General features: G+C 43.8%; 1 protein-coding gene across 1 annotated transcript in view; it reads right to left on the reverse strand.

Moving 5' to 3' along the window:
* klhl32 (kelch like family member 32) overlaps nt 1-14,641 on the reverse strand; it is a 36,197-nt gene extending 21,556 nt beyond the window's left edge. The window contains exons 1-3 of the mRNA XM_023330999.1: nt 14,446-14,641; nt 8,824-8,934; nt 4,764-4,941 (exon numbers count right to left, since the gene is read on the reverse strand). Coding sequence (XP_023186767.1) covers nt 4,764-4,941; nt 8,824-8,846 — 201 coding nt within the window. The 5' untranslated portion in view covers nt 8,847-8,934; nt 14,446-14,641. The remainder of the gene's footprint in view (nt 1-4,763; nt 4,942-8,823; nt 8,935-14,445) is intronic.
* Nucleotides 14,642-16,685: the final 2,044 nt, after the last annotated feature.

Raw genomic sequence — 16,685 nt, forward strand, 5'->3', positions numbered from 1 at the left:
ATCCATGAACACAGACACACAGTCACATGAGCGCACGCTGGGCGCCATGTGAAATCAAAAGCAGCCAACACAGGATCTGCCACTGCTGAGCATGAGTCCAGCTAGCCGCTCGCTAATCAAAGCTATATTGACTGATGTAACACCACGGAGGAAGAGGAGGGGGATGAGGAGGCAGAGTCAATTGATCAGCACCAACCAGTAGAGAGCGGCACCACGGAGGGACGGAACAAACAGACAAGGTTATCAAAAGTAATCGGTAATTTATGTTTTCCGTCTGGGTTTCAAAGCAGTAGCAAAAAACAAACAAAAACCATTAATTCTCCATAAAAGGGAATTTTTTTTGTTACAATTGAATTTTTTTTCTTTTTCTGCAGTTTCATTACTTCAAGATAGCAATCTTGCTAACTCTTGATTTTTAAGTTTCTTTTTAATCACAGTGTGCAGCAGCATCCCCCCCCCCAACTACAAACAGCTCTGCATGTTTCCAAAGCACCTGTTCTGTTATTGTAGCATGCACACTACTGCCACAAAATCAGTAATAACTCATCTAATGTTCTCTAATTTATAACACACATGAACTTAAACCAGAGAAAGACACATCCCCATCTCAAGCAAGTCATTCTGTATTGATTTAACTGACACATTGTGGTGTTTATATTGTGTGTCTTCCAGCCAGATAGGGACATTGTATAATATGTAACTTGTATTATAGTTACATAATCGAGTAACTATGTTGGCAGAACCGACCACCCACAAAGTCACCGCCGCCGTCCTTGGCGGAGACGTCCAGATAGCCACTGATGGTGAAAGATGGCTCCTGCGATTTGGGAACACGGACCGTCTCAGAGACACAGTGTGCCACAGAGTCCCGCCCACTCTGGGCCTTTCGCACAAAACTGCAGCTCTGTGGATAGACTGACCTGCTGGCAAAATTTATGTGTCTGCATGTTGTGATAAGACTTAGAGTGAAATATTAGCTTTCAGAGAGGTTGTTTTCCTGTAGGGGAGAAATATTGGGTCATTTCTTGAGGGCTGAAGATATTTTACCAAGGAAGTTTGTCAAAAAGTGTTGCAGTCTGACTTTACACCAATAACACAGTGGTCGGGCCATTTCACATATTTATGTTAAAATCATTTTAATGTGATTGGAGATTTGTAAGAGTTGACAAGTCGAGCAAAAATATCTGACTTTCAGTATCTTCATTTAGGTTAAATATGGAGAGGCAGAAATGGGATCAAACACTCCAACTTCCAACATATTTCAGGCTTTGATTGATTTATTCATTGATTATTTGATTGATTGATAACAATCAACTAAGGTGACGTGAGCACTTACTGAGCTCATAATAGTTACAGTAAGAATCCCTGTAAAATTCACATCACATCTCATACTGTTGGATAAAAATCCAACAATAGAAAAAAAATTGTAGGCAAACTGGCACTATGCTAGGTAAAGGTTTAAAAGACCGACATTAAATGTGGCCCCTTCCTAGACACAAGTAGCAAAAAAAAAACTAATTAAATTAACAATAAAAAGTGATTGTGTTGATGTACTTTCATATTATATACAGCATATAGCTGGCATGTATAAAGCTGACCTGAGCCCTGACCATGGCAGAGGACCCCAAGCAGCCTCAAGGTCAGCTCACACCCCAACCTCACTCTGCTGGTTGTCAATCTGCTTCACTATTGGAGAAAAAAATCACTGTTTACCAAAAACTATCCATATTAGAAAACATCACTACATTTTCAAACATCTTAGCTCTAACCCAACACCCAAAATAGCCTTTTGGGTGTTGTATTGAATAGTTCATGCTGCTCTTAATAATTTAAGCAAACCCTTTTCAAGTAAACCTGTGCTGTATAGTGAGACGTTTCCACTAAATAGATGAAACAAAACTGTGGTAATATCTCAAAGGTTACACAAATCTACACTTGGCCAATTAGGAATCAATTGCAGTAGTGTACACAGACTGTTTGTCGCCACCTCATAAACCCCTGGATATTAATTTCTGTGCCAGCTGAAGGATTTTATTGCCATTACTCTCACTATAAACATCAGCCTGCCATATTTATATGTATTAATATTTATATTTATATTAAAACGATGTAAAAAAAAAAAAAGTTATGGATATGTAGTATTTCTAGGAACTTTGATTAACAGGTCAAAATGATTACTTTAAAACAAATATACCCACAGCGCTGGTCACATGTTGTTTTAATAATATTTTCAAGTAATATGTTGATAATGGCATCATTGTGCAAGTTCACCCTCTCAAACGGCAATAAACTTACATTTTTTACAGAACACTCAATACTGGAACTGGAAGATATTTTAAATATCCAAAATAAAATACAACAACCAAAAACAGAAAATAAAATGCATTATGAACTGTCTGTAAACAAAACTGTCCTTCAGAATGGAAATCATGCATTAATTTATCAAGCGATTAATTGATGAATTATTTATTGCGACAGGCTTAGTTAAAATTTCTAGACAGTGAGACATCACTAGTTTTGGGGAGGCTTTGGTTTTACAATTTTGTCTTTGTAATCAGCAACACTCGGGTAAAGGTTTATAATCTACATTTTCACTTAGTCCGGCAATTTAAGTTGTGGATGTGTGCGGTGGCTAAAGGTGGAGAATGATGTGGGACGTGACTGACTTAGCCAAGTCTCCCGAAGTAAACATCGTCACAAAGGGACTGGGACGGAGACGAAGATGACATATTCAGGACAAGTCGCCGAGTCACGCCTGTTCAGGTATTCCATTACCGTCGCTCTCATCTGCTGGACCACATAATGTGTTATAATCACCGCTACGAGTGCTGAAGTTTTTCTGAGTGTGAGGGGGAAAAAATAAAAAGAGGCAGGAAGAGAGAGCAGACACAGCTGCCATTTACCGCATGAGCCGCCCTCATCTCTTCAGCAAATGAACAAAATTAAACCCCGCGATGGAGTCAGATGACAAATTGAAGATAACATCGTTAGCCAACGCAGAGAAACAGGAGAGCTCTGCTTGCGAAGTCACTTTTTCTTGCTTACTGTTGCACAGTGATCTAATAATCTGGAAGATGGGAGACGCAGCGTTGCTATTGCCGAGACAAAACTTAAAAGGCAAACATTTTTGTATCTTGTTCTTTTTGGAGAACAAAGGCAGGGTAAAAAAAAAAAAAGGGACAGGAAGAAGACACACAAAAGGAGAAGAGTGTAACTCCCCCTGCCATCAGCACTCTGTGAAGAGATGTAAAAATAACCTGGTCACACAGAGTAACACAGGGGAGGCATAATCCCCGGGCAACTTGGACATATTTAATCTGCTTCTCATTTGGAAGAGGGATTAGTATCTACCTTCTAATCTTCTCAGAGTCCCCAAATTAAATCTCATCGCTGCAGTTCTCTATGTGCAATGGGAAATCTCTTGTTTGGATATCTGACAGCATGTGTCTGCCTGATGCTCCTCTAAGGCCTAACCAGAGCAACTAATGCTAGGGTTCAGTCCAGGAGGACCTGGCCTGGATGAGCAAAACTTTGTATTTCATTGTTTGCCACTTCTTGCAAACGGGACCTTTTCAGTCTCTTCAACAGTTCTTCGCAAAATGAAATAGGTCAAATTATTTTTGGGAGGCCAATGAAGGTGGAATATCTCATCAGATAAGGGTGATCTCACAAAAAATGTTCATTGGAGCCTAAATTGTCATAGGTGGCGCCACAGTCCTGAGCATTAGGATTACTGGTGCACCGATCTTTAAAAATCCCGACCTGCCAATTGTAATTTAATTTAATTTCTATATAACCCTTAACACTGGAACTGGAAGACATTTTAAATACACTAAATAAAGAAAGAAAAACGGCCAAAGTCTATATAAACAAAATTGCCCATAAAAAACTATAATCATGAGCTACAGACAATGAAAACAGACAAAACTAGCAACAAATACACTACTAACGCTTCTCTGGCTTGCTGCTCCTAATGCCACACTCTGTAGTAACAGGCCATGCGCCAGGCAAAGTAACTGACTCAAGAGTTCACTCCTCCTTTGCGCTAAGGAAACGACAACGCAGAGAAAGATGCACCAGAGTGAAAACTTTTATCATTCAGTCTTTGGGAGAAACAGAGACACAAGGAAAACAAACATGCAAATAGAAATTCAGGGTTTCCCCCTGTGTATTGCAAGCCTGGCGGGCCACCAGGCTTAGCATTGTTGGTTTATTTTAAATAGAATTTTTTGATACACCCGTTAAAAAAAATCCTATTGAATAGTAATAGTGAGTGTAATAATTACTTAAGATAGATATACAGTTGACGCATTGACCTGTGCGTGAGGGGTTGCATCCCGGCACCTACCCGTTAAGAAGCCTGCTCATGCACCTCAGAATTTCATAACTTTTAACAATGTTTAACTCAAAAACACGGTAGCCCAGGGGTGGACTGTCCTAGCACCCCTAACATCAGGTTCATCAGGTTTTCTGGGGGAAGCCCTGGAAATTATTAAGCGTATTTTAATTGATTTATCGCTTATTGTGACAGACTTAGCGACAAAGTTGGTAAATTGTCAACCTTCCGTGTGCTGACATGGCCTGGTGGGAGGGTCTGTCAGTCAGACACCTCTTACGGTAGAGTAAAAGGCTGACTTCCAGACCTTTGCGGAGGTAGATAAAATTGGCCGATCGCCAAAAATTAATTAATTATCGTGCACTCCCTAATAAGATGGTTTGTTGTGTGAAGTCTCCAGGTAACGATCAACACAAAGTGTACCAACCCTGAAGTAGTCACTGCAGGCTGCCAGGACGGCCTTGTGGGCATGGAACTTCTGCTCGCCGGCGACCAGGGTGACGTCACACAGCTGACCATCCTTCCTCTGCTGGTTGAGGGCAGAGAGAACCGAGTCCTGGTGGGACTTTGAGTAGCAGAGCCTCTGTCCTGTCAGCATCTCCTTACTGTTAGACGCACAGAAACAAACACGGCATTCCTTCAATAAGCAGAAAACAGTGATTGGTAGGAAAGCATAACAGCTACAGAAATTTGCATCCACAATGTGCACAATGTTTTCATGTGAACCTAGTAATTTAACTCTAAGAGTAAATACATACTTTGAGATTTTTTAAGAAATATAAACTTTTAGTGGCATTTTTGACTCTGAAAAATGCATAATGTGAAAAAATGAAGAGTTTATACTTTTTATTTAGATTGAAATGTATTGGAAAGTACCACATCACTAACACAATTTTGCTTTTTTTGTATTTTTTTTCTCCCTTTAATTAGAAATATATTGACTATATTGACAAAAAGATATTAATTCTGCTTTTAAAGAAGTACTTTAAAAGCAGAGTCATATTTTATTGCGCAAGATATGTATCCATAAATGTCTAGCGTTTATTGGATTTTATATGCATTCGACAGTTTTATGACCTTTCAAGTATTGTCAGGGGGTTTCATTTATTACTTATAATCAGATATCTCCCTTCGAAGTTGTAATTCTCAAAGAATAACTTATTTGACTTTAAAAACCATTAAGCTTTTATTAAAGCTTCCTTAGTATATTTCAGTAAAATGTCTCAGTAGTCTTATTAGATCCATCCATCTATAGTGTCCACTCATTGTGTCAACTGGTGAAAAATAATGATATCACCGTTCCTTCATTCATTTTCTCTACCAGCTTTTGCTCTGAATGGGTGGATTAGAGTGTAAAAGGCTTGGTAGAACCTTTCTCCAAATCATGCTTAAGAATAATTTGGAATCGCCTATTAACCAAATCAGATTGTTTTTGGACGGTGTGAGAAGACGTAAAAAGCCAAATACGCTGGAGTAGAGAAACATGAGATCAGATGATTTTCAGGACATAGATCCATTAGTACAAGCATGAATTCATAAACTAGGTTTGTTGTTGCAGAACAACAACAAACTTGTGTGTCTGACTGAATGCAATATCTATGTGCAAACATGTTTCTTAATCCTTTTATCTTTCTATTAACTCAAACATTGATTTTATACCTTTTATAGACTTAAAGAGGCCACATCGAACAGTAAAACTAAAGTACATCCTCTTTATATTTAAGTGGTTTATGTACTTATCGCTTTCTTCATTCATTTTTGAATCAAGAAAAATAAAACAGATCATTAAATTACTTAAATCCTACAGCCGACTGGAGAGTCATTTTCTTTATAAAATAACTATATTTTGAAATTTGTTTAGTTTTTTGCTTTGCAAGTGTGTGTGTTTTAGCACTTATCATCACCTTGTTAGCCCCCTTTTGGCAACAAATACTACATTGTGAGGATGTAGTCTGTAGGATGTAGTCTTTTGATGTCTGATCAAATAAAGAAATAAATATATATATAATATATTTTATAAGTCTAGGATGTTTATATCATTTAATGCACAGTCATGGATATAAGTTAATGCAGGACAATGACTTCCAGCAAACCTACATCACAGGTTAAAAAAAACTGAAGGTGAAGTGGTAGTGATGCATTCTAGGTCAGAATTTCCCACGAGGAAAATTTACCTAAAACACCTAGAAAGTAAGTTTCCCGCCTTGAAAGTCAGAGAGACCTCATTAAAAACTGACCTCAACATGAACAAGGCTGACCTGAGCCTGTAAAAAGTGGTGATAAAGGCAGCATCACACTGTTCATTAGCAATTCTGTCAGTTTGTTCCTTATTAAATCATTTACTAGTTTCATTCAAGCTCAATCTGTAACCATGTAGCAGCAGTGTTGCTTCCCTGAAATGGAATTAAATAGGTACTAGTAAGTACTGCTAAAATTTATATATTTTAGTCAAATACACAGCACATGCAGCCTGCAGAGCTGTCGCCCCAAATCTATCTTATGTCCAGTTTTAGTCTGGGTTGCCTCTCTAAATGCTGTTGCCTGCCAGGAGGCTTGCTCTGTCACCTTCATGGTGATAGAAATAGGAAATAGGTGTGTGGGGGCTCTGGTCTGGAGGTAGGGGGGATAATAACTCATGCTGCTTGTCAGGTACTCTGACAGAAAAAGAGATCCGGCAGCACAGAAAAGCAGGAAGCTGGTTTAGAAGCAAAGCGATTTAGCAATCAGAGAACTGAGAGGTAACATAAGAGAGAGGAAGAGGGTTGGAATCTGTTGATGTTCAGAGTAAATATGTCACTCCTGAAATAAAAATGTTACAGTACTGCCTGAACTTTTATAAGGTCACAGTTAAAACTCAAGTATCTTGCTCACTTTTGTTCTTTTACAAAACTGGAGGATATTTTTGAGCAGATGCCATAATTTCCATATGACCTTGTTGGTGCTCAGCTAGCTTTCCTTCTTTGAACCATTTGTGGATTCTTGACCACTTTAATATGAAAAACAATTAAGTTCATGATGGAGTCACAAATATTCATACTTTTGCACTCTTGTTTTCTTCATCTAACAAATCCACTTCCAGTGCAGAATATTGACTTCCTGTTTAATATGTCATGCCTGCTCCCCAAGTTAAACACATACTATGGTTTCACTGACCAGTGTTTATACAGTATTTTTGGTTAAACCCATATACACCATGTGTGAAGAGAGAAATATTCTTTTAGACTGATTGGCCCAGACCCCTTAAGCAGCTGGTAAAAAAAACCTTTAAATATCCTATCTGTTTCCAGTCAGTGAATGCACAAGATTTTGCATTCAAGGGAAGAAGACTTGTAGTCAACTATCTTCAATCAGTCTAGTGGTTAACATTTTAAAGAAAGCATAGAGACGTAGTAAGCCATTTAAAAGGAATTTAGCCTTCATCAATGCTAGCCATGCTAACTATACTAATTGCTAAATATCAGATGCAAAAGTCAGTTAAAATGCTAGCAAATGTTGATTACTTATGGCAGGAAGGCTGGAATAATATGTGTGTGCAATATTCATATTATAATGTACTGCTTTAAATGCAAATTAGTGTTGACAAACAAATTCCAAGTGTCACAACTTCAAATGTTGCATGCCAGTGTAATATTTAGAAATCTGGATGCTAAATATGGAGTCTCACTGCAGTTAATTACCACACCTGGCTAAAATCCCAAAGGCTACAGAAAGTGTTGGAAGCTTCATTGGCAAAGGGAAGACATGGCTTTATCACACCTCATTGCAATATTCACCAATAATCTGTATTTTGCAATTATTTTTGCAATTTATTTGCAGTCAAAATCCCAGATTTTTCTGTGCTACTCTAGAAATATTTTTGCAACGTTTTTTCCTTGTTAAACCCCTTCCAGGTGGGAGCTAGCAGTCACTTTTTTTCCACCATTTTTGTGAAAGATTTGCAAAAAAACTAACAATTATGCTCTAGTGCAAAAGAAAGGCTCAAAATCTGTTGATTCTGTGTGAATTTCACGAAACTGCAAAAGAAAAAAACTGTATGAAACAAATAACGTTGCCAATGCATAATTTCTTAATAATTTGCAGCCATATTTTCAATACTGTTCATGTATGCTCTCATAATGTAGCCCTTTAATAGAATGTAGAGTCAATTAAAATCTGTAAAAGTAAAAGGTAAAATTTTACAAAAACCATATATTGTAAATCGGTCAGTATATCTCTGACATACATACAACATCATACTGAAAAAATAGCTCATAAATATACAGGAACACAAGTAAAACTACATACAGGAAACTGATTTGGAAGGATTTTAACCGTTTTTGAGGCAATACAATATGCTGTATTGATTTCTACATTGGACTTCCTATGATTTAATAAACAACAGTGATTTCGTCTCCATAGATCAAAGTCATTCTTGGTCAATACATGGAAAAAAAGCCAAAAAAAACAACATGGATGTAAGATATGTTGTGACTCACAGCGCTACTTACCTGAGGCCGGGTTCAGAAGGCATGCCCCTTCACAAAGCGAGAGATGAAGGAGGAGAAGGTGTGATGTGCCTCCTGAGGACTGTTGTCTCCTCTCTGGGTGCAGACATCAGCCTGATAGGACAGAACAGCATGTCAGCTTTATTCAGCGGATCCACTGGACAGAGCCGAACTGTCACAACCTCCCGTGCGACGTGCGAACACACGTTATCGAACGTCATGCCTAATGCTGACTTCTCCCTTCTACCGACTGCGTAGCTGTTGACTTTGACAATTCTTGTAGCTGCTTTTGAAGCACGGGGGGACGCAGTGACAGCCTCCAACATAGAGTTCAGACAAAAAAAAAACAAACAAGCTCAGCAGTTCTCAGAACAATCGGAGAGTCCAAATTACACCCGGTTCCTTCTTGTGTAGCTACAACCTTGACATAATGTGCAACATGCCTGAATCTGATACACTGGAGATAATAAACAGGAACCCAGGAGGTCAGCGCAGGTGCACTCTGAAATCCAAGCTGCACTCTGTACTCTGATTGAAACATACCTACTTCCTGTACAACAATTAGTCTCACCAGCTCCTCTCATATACACTGCCTCAACATTGGCATTTTTCATATTTCGTCACTTGGTTCATTTAATTTGTTTGATTAAAAGTATGCCAACCCAAAATTATTATTATATATATTTTTAAGTATAAAAGGTTTCAAAGTACACTGTACACATATATAACCCTGAACTAGAGATGCACCAATCTGATATACATATCTGTATCGGTCCCGATATTGGAAAAAAATTCTAGATCAGATATTGGTGGTAATGTGCCAGATCTCTTCAGTCTAATTCTATGTTTTGTGTTCTGAGCGACTTTATGATTTATTATTTATTTGTCTACTCATATTTAGAATTTCTAATCGGACTTTCTGAACCATTTGAAAGAAGGTTTGTCAAAGTTAATTTTTTACATGTTTGACCAAGGTAGTCCACGTATTGTTTTCGTCAGTTTCAGTTTCTTTAGTATTTATTTTAAATTGGCTGTCTTACGCCCAATCGCAGCGCCTGAACAGATTAAAGTGGTGTTGTTTTTACATGTTTAATCAAACCAAGCTTGTGAAGCTGTTGGTGTATTTCAGTGTGCTGTACTGATGCAGAGTTATCAAATAAATTGATAATCCAGTACATTTATGTCTGAGTTTTAAAAAAAAAAGAAATGTTTTAAGTCAGTTCAGCACCGTTTTTCTGTATCGGATCGATACCGGCCAGTGCTAAACCTCAGATATCTGTATTGGTAACAGAAGTGAAAAAAGTGGATTAGGGCATCCCTAGTAGGGACAGGATAGCTGGACAGTTTTGGGATGATAAGATGGATGAATCCTGGAAGAAAAACCCCTTAGAAGCTAGAGACTGGGAGAGAGGCTCCTTCCAGCAGGATCCAAGGCTGAAATGAGACTCTTGAATAACGACTTGTTCATGAGTTAGGAAAGTCCAGTCAAAGTTCAGACCTAAATCCAATTGAAAATCGGTGGCAAGACTTGAAAATGAATGTTTACAGATGTCTTCCACACAATTTAACTGAGCGTCAGCTATTTCCAATAGAAGAAAAGGAAAAAATTCCATCTTTAGATGTAAAAAGCTGGTTTCAAGACATACTGGGTCATGTGGCACTTTGATATTAAATTCTAGTAAAATTCACTGGAGTTAGAAGTAGTAACGTGACAAAACGGCAAAAAGTTGTAGGGGTATGAGTACGTCTCATTTATCCTCCTATATGTCAGGATCTGTGTTTTTCTGTGTTTATTTAGAGTTTTCTGTGTCCTTAGTCTCTTCGTTGTCCTGTCCTCCCCTTGATTGTTCCCAGGTGTGTCTCGTTCTGTGATTACCCTCCCGTGTATTTAACCCCACCTGTGTCCCTTGTTCCTCGTCGGGTCCTCGTCTATGTTTCGTCAATGTTCGTCAATGTTTAGTCTCCTCGTGTTCAGTTTGTGTTACTCCTGCTCGTTGTTTGGACTAAGTTATTTTCATTAAAAACATCATAATTCATCTAACCTGGGTCCGCTGCATCTGCCTCACCACCAACACCACCCGCACTTCTTGACAGAAGGACCCGACCAGACCGATCGGTGAGGCTGCTAACATGGACCCAGCATTCAGGAGGTTACCTCCTAAAGGGCAGAGCGGCCCGAGGCGGAGGTCCGGCAGGGAGGACAGGGAGCTGGCTGAAGCCCTCGCCGACCTGCAGCGGGAGCTATTCCGGGGGACAAGACTGGTGTTGGCACCCCCCGGATATGGCCCCCGTCGATACCTCCGTCCGGGAAGCCAGCGACCTGAGCCGCCGGTGGAGCCGGCCCCTCGTCGCTTTCCGGAGCCGCCACCTCCGCTGCCCGCTCGGAGACAGCGACGTGAGCCGCCGGCAGACCCGGTCCCTCGTCGCTTTCCGGAGCCGCCACCTCCACGGTCAGCCCGGAGACAGCGACGTGAGCCGCCGGTGGACCCGGCCCCTCGTCGCCTTCCGGATCCGTCACCTCCGCTGCCATATCGGAGACAGCGACGTGAGCCGCCGGTGCACCCGGCCCCTCGTCGCTTTCCGGAGCCGCCACCTCCACGGTCAGCCCGGAGACAGCGACGTGAGCCGCCGGTGGACCCGGCCCCTCGTCGCCTTCCGGAGCTGTCACCCCCGCAGCCGGTTCCAAGGCTTCGCTGCGGCTCGCCCCCGCGGCCGGTTCCAAGGCTTCGCTGCGGCTCGCCCCCGCGGCCGGTTCCAAGGCTTCGCTGCGGCTCGCCCCCGCGGCCGGTTCCAAGGCTTCGCTGCGGCTCGCCCCCGCGGCCGGTTCCAAGGCTTCGCTGCGGCTCGCCCCCGCGGCCGGTTCCAAGGCTTCGCTGCGGCTCGCCCCCGCGGCCGGTTCCAAGGCTTCGCCGCGGCTCGCCTACGCGGCCGGTTCCAAGGCTTCGCTGCGGCTCGCCTACGCGGCCGGTTCCAAGGCTTCGCTGCGGCTCGCCTACGCGGCCGGTTCCAAGGCTTCGCTCCGGCGCACCCGAGGCCGAGTCAGCCGGCGTTCCTGCCGGCGCACCCGAGGCCGAGTCAGCCGGCGTTCCTGCCGGCGCACCCGAGGCCGAGTCAGCCGGCGTTCCTGCCGGCGCACCCGAGGCCGAGTCAGCCGGCGTTCCTGCCGGCGCACCCGAGGCCGAGTCAGCCGGCGTTCCTGCCGGCGCACCCGAGGCCGAGTCAGCCGGCGTTCCAGCCGGCGCACCCGAGGCCGAATCAGCCGGCGTTCCAGCCGGCGCACCTGAGACCGAGACTCCCTGTGTTCCTACCGAGACTCCCTGCGTTCCTCCAGAGACCCTGACCTCCAGCGTTCCTCCAGAGACCCTGACCTCCAGCGTTCCTCCAGAGACCCTGACCTCCAGCGTTCCTCCAGAGACCCTGACCTCCAGCGTTCCTCCAGAGACCGAGACCCCCAGCGTTCCTCCAGAGACCGAGACCCCCAGCGTTCCTCCCGAGACCGAGACCCCCAGCGTTCCACCCGAGACCGAGACCCCCAGCGTTCCGACCGAGACCCCTTGTGCTCCGACCGAGACCCTGCCTCGGGGGGCTCGTCGTCGCCGTCTGTGGGCGGCCCCCGGGACTCATCGCCACCTCCAGCGCCGCGGACGGCCGCCGGACCGCCTCCGTGGTTCCCGCCTCCAGCGCCGCGGACGGCCGCCGGACCGCCTCCGTGGTTCCCGCCTCCGGGGTTCCCGTCTCCGTGGTTCCCGCCTCCAGCGCCGCGGACGGCCGCCGGACCGCCTCCGTGGTTCCCGCCTCCAGCGCCGCGGACGGCCGCCGGACCGCCTCCGTGGTTCCCGCCTCCGGGGTTCCCGTCTCCGTGGTTCCCGCCTCCAGCGCCGCGGACGGCCGCCGGACCGCCTCCGTGGTTCCCGCCTCCAGCGCCGCGGACGGCCGCCGGACCGCCTCCGTGGTTCCCGCCTCCAGCGCCGCGGACGGCCGCCGGACCGCCTCCGTGGTTCCCGCCTCCAGCGCCGCGGACGGCCGCCGGACCGCCTCCGTGGTTCCCGCCTCCAGCGCCGCGGACGGCCGCCGGACCGCCTCCGTGGTTCCCGCCTCCGTGGTTCCCGCCTCCAGCGCCGCGGACGGCCGCCGGACCGCCTCTGTGGTTCCCGCCTCCAGCGCCGCGGACGACCACCGGACCACCTCCGTGGTTCCCGCCGCCGCGGACGACCACCGGACCACCTCCGTGGTTCCCGCCTCCTTTGCCTCCGCCCACCCTGTGGGTAGTTTTTTGTTTGTTTATGGACTCTTGGCCCTTCTTGTGTTTCCGCCCACGATGGTGGGTAGTTTTTTGTTTTTCTGGACTCTGGCCCCCCCGTCCAGCGCCCCTCCGCCCACCCTTGTTGTGTTTTTGTTTTTTCTGGACTCTGGCCCCCCATCCGGCGCCCCTCCGCCCACCCTTGTTGTGGTTTTTTTTTTTTGGGCGTCTGGTAGCCGCCCTTGAGGGAGGGGTACTGTCAGGATCTGTGTTTTTCTGTGTTTATTTAGAGTTTTCTGTGTCCTTAGTCTCTTCGTTGTCCTGTCCTCCCCTTGATTGTTCCCAGGTGTGTCTCGTTCTGTGATTACCCTCCCGTGTATTTAACCCCACCTGTGTCCCTTGTTCCTCGTCGGGTCCTCGTCTATGTTTCGTCAATGTTCGTCAATGTTTAGTCTCCTCGTGTTCAGTTTGTGTTACTCCTGCTCGTTGTTTGGACTAAGTTATTTTCATTAAAAACATCATAATTCATCTAACCTGGGTCCGCTGCATCTGCCTCACCACCAACACCACCCGCACTTCTTGACACTATAAATGCTTTTTTCTGCATGAAGCTGAAGGCTGAATGTACAGCCAGCTGTTCTGTAGTCCCCACTGAGATGTATTGATCGACCTGTTTATGAATGACCTTCAGCCACATGGTCAGAGGCAGCTACTGACTGAGGAGGGACAGGGAGCACCCCTCAGACAATCAAATAAAATCATTTGTTTTTCTTCTGTCATTGAGTTTTACAGCGTGGTTAGATAATGGAAATTTTGGTTACATATGATAAAATTCGTCTTCTTTTTTTTTTTAGACCGTGGCGATTAAATATATTTCAACGTGGGTGTATTCGCAGTTAATAATCACAACAAGTAGGCCATTGTTCCCTGCAAACCGCTCTAATCTCCTGACTAAAAAAAGAAAAAACAGACACAATGCCTGTGTAATGTTTTTCAAGCAGAGGAGACAGAAGGCTTTACAGATGAACAGGTAACAGGATTGAGGAGGAGGAGGAGGAGGAGGAGGAGGAGGAGGAGGAGGAGGAGGAGGAGGAAGGTTTGGGTTTCCAAATAACCAGACCCCATTAGTGCATTAACTGTCACTTCCCAAAAAGCTTCCAGCTGTCAAAAGGTCTCCTAGCAACAGGCCAGCGCCTCAGTCCACAAACTACGAGGACAGAGAAGGAGGACAAGCCCCCACATTTACAAACACAATGACCCTGTTGCATCCCACAGCCGCGCCACGCGCGTACATTTCTGGAGCACCTTACTCCAGAAATGTACGCGCGTGGCATTTTACTGATTTGGGCTCGCTTTTAATCCCAATGTAACACGGGCTCACATACCGCATATGAATGTGAAGTGAGTCGGCCCCGTCCTCCGTGGTGGCGCCGCCGTTACAAATGTCATTTGACGTCCGTAGGAGCTGGTCTCCTTCCCGTCCACAGCGGGGCGAAACGGGAACACAGCCGCTAGCAGAGGCACTCACTTACCGCGGATTCTGTATTGGCTGTGCCCTGCTGTAGCCCGTCAGATATTACATTATAACCCCGCCCCTAAGCGGTGCTCAGTCACGTGAACCCCGGTGTTGCATAGCCGAGAAAGCGCGCCCCCGCGTGGTTAATTCACACTATGCATACTGAATAATGATATTTATGACCTTTTTTTTGTAGACACATATCTACGGAAGAGTACGGAAGAGGATTAGGGCCACCGAAAAAAAACACAACAAAAGAGTTCTGACTTTAAAGTCAGAATTCTGAGATTAGATTAAAGTCAGAATTCTGAGATTAAAGTCAGAATTCTGAGATTAGATTAAAGTCAGAATTCTGAGATTAAAGTCAGAATTCTGAGATTAAAGTCAGAATTCTGAGATTAAAGTCAGAATTCTGAGATTAGATTAAAGTCAGAATTCTGAGATTAAAGTCAGAATTCTGACTTTAAAGTCAGAACTCTTTTTGCTTTCGGTGGCCCTAATCCTCTTCCGTACTCTTCCGTACATAGCTTTTTACTGTAAGCAGTATTATTTTTTTTCCTATTATAATCCCCAAGGCTGTGCAGCTCTGCACAAAAAAATATGCCTGAATTCACCTTTTATAGACCATAAAGTGTAAAACTCATGGTTTCAGTTTTGTCAAATTCAATTGACTGCACTGGATTTTCTTCAGGGATGTCTCCAGCTTGTCTCTAAACTGTATTTTCTCTCAGAGTTGAAAGAAATATTTTTGCCAACGCATGGGTTCCGAATTAGAACATGCACATGCAGGATTTCATAAGAATCCTGAGACTGAGGAGTAAGATTTAAGTGCATTTTTAGATGTTACTGGCTTCATAATACGCAAACACAAACAGATCTATACACAAGTATTTATTCTTTTCCTACTCCTTTTAATTTTTCTTCCAATCAATCAGACTTTGATGTAACTTTTCACAGTAGATATGAAAAGAACGTTGCTGTTTAACACTCATAGTATTTTCTTTGAAATGTGATGACATATCGTGGAGCATGCACCCCAGTAAAACTTGTCTGGCGACGCCAATGGTTACCACCGAATAATTGCTGTAAATCTGTGTTTGATGCGTAGATCTGTGTCTTCTTTGATTGTTCAATGCTTAAATGTTTCTTCTGTATAAGTGCTGTGCTATAGTACTCTTGCTAGTCAAAACTGCAGTGTTATTATTATGGTTTTGAAGAACTAGTTTGGTGAAATCAACCATTACATTCAAACAGTTCCTTACATATTTCCCCCCCCCCCAAAAAGTAAGTTCTTATTTGATCACTTTAGCTTTTTTAAGCGTTTGTGTAAATAGTCTTGTCATTTTTTTCTACAAGGAGTCAAAGTTCAGCAGTTTTGTCACTGATAAGGGAAAGTGTTCAGTTCATAATTAACGATTCCACAAGGCACTGTTGCTTCGGTTCCTGGAATACGCTGGAGTTACAATCCCCATGTCCTTCATAACACTTCCCAGACGCCAGCCTTTCTTATAAATCTCTTCAGGTAGCATTAATCGGGACTTTGGTTACTTTTTAAAAGAAATATTTTTGAGTTTAAATGTATGAATCGTCTTCCCAGTTCTTGTACTTCACTATAAGAGTGTATTTTGCTCTGGGGGAAAAAAATTAGGGAAATTGCAAAAGTGGAAATCAAAAAAAAAAAAAAAAAATACTACTTCCAGGAGATAAACAGTGTCTGAAAGAAATGCTTTTTAGAATGAGGATAAATCAGGAAAGCAGCATCATCCTTCATTGTACGTCGAGCATTCAAGTGAGACCTCTTTGTGAATCACTATGTTCATACTAAGCTACTTATCTGTATATCAAAGTAAGCAATATTTAGTATTTTCCACTGACCCAACTTAAAATACGTGAATAAAATGTGTCATTGTGACAGGCTTCTTTTAACAAAGTACCTAAAAGTATTGCAAAAGTGCAAACTGAGTATGTTTCTCCAGCTCAAGGCCACGCAAAAGGAGAATTAACAAGACAAGAAGCCAAGGGTCCCATGGTAACTCAGAAAGAGCAGCAGAAATCCACAGCCCAGGTGAGAGAATCGGTTGGCAAGACGACTGTTAGTCACGCTCTCCA

Source organism: Xiphophorus maculatus, chromosome 3 (assembly GCF_002775205.1).
Source record: "Xiphophorus maculatus strain JP 163 A chromosome 3, X_maculatus-5.0-male, whole genome shotgun sequence".
NCBI classification, from domain to species: Eukaryota; Metazoa; Chordata; class Actinopteri; order Cyprinodontiformes; family Poeciliidae; genus Xiphophorus; species Xiphophorus maculatus.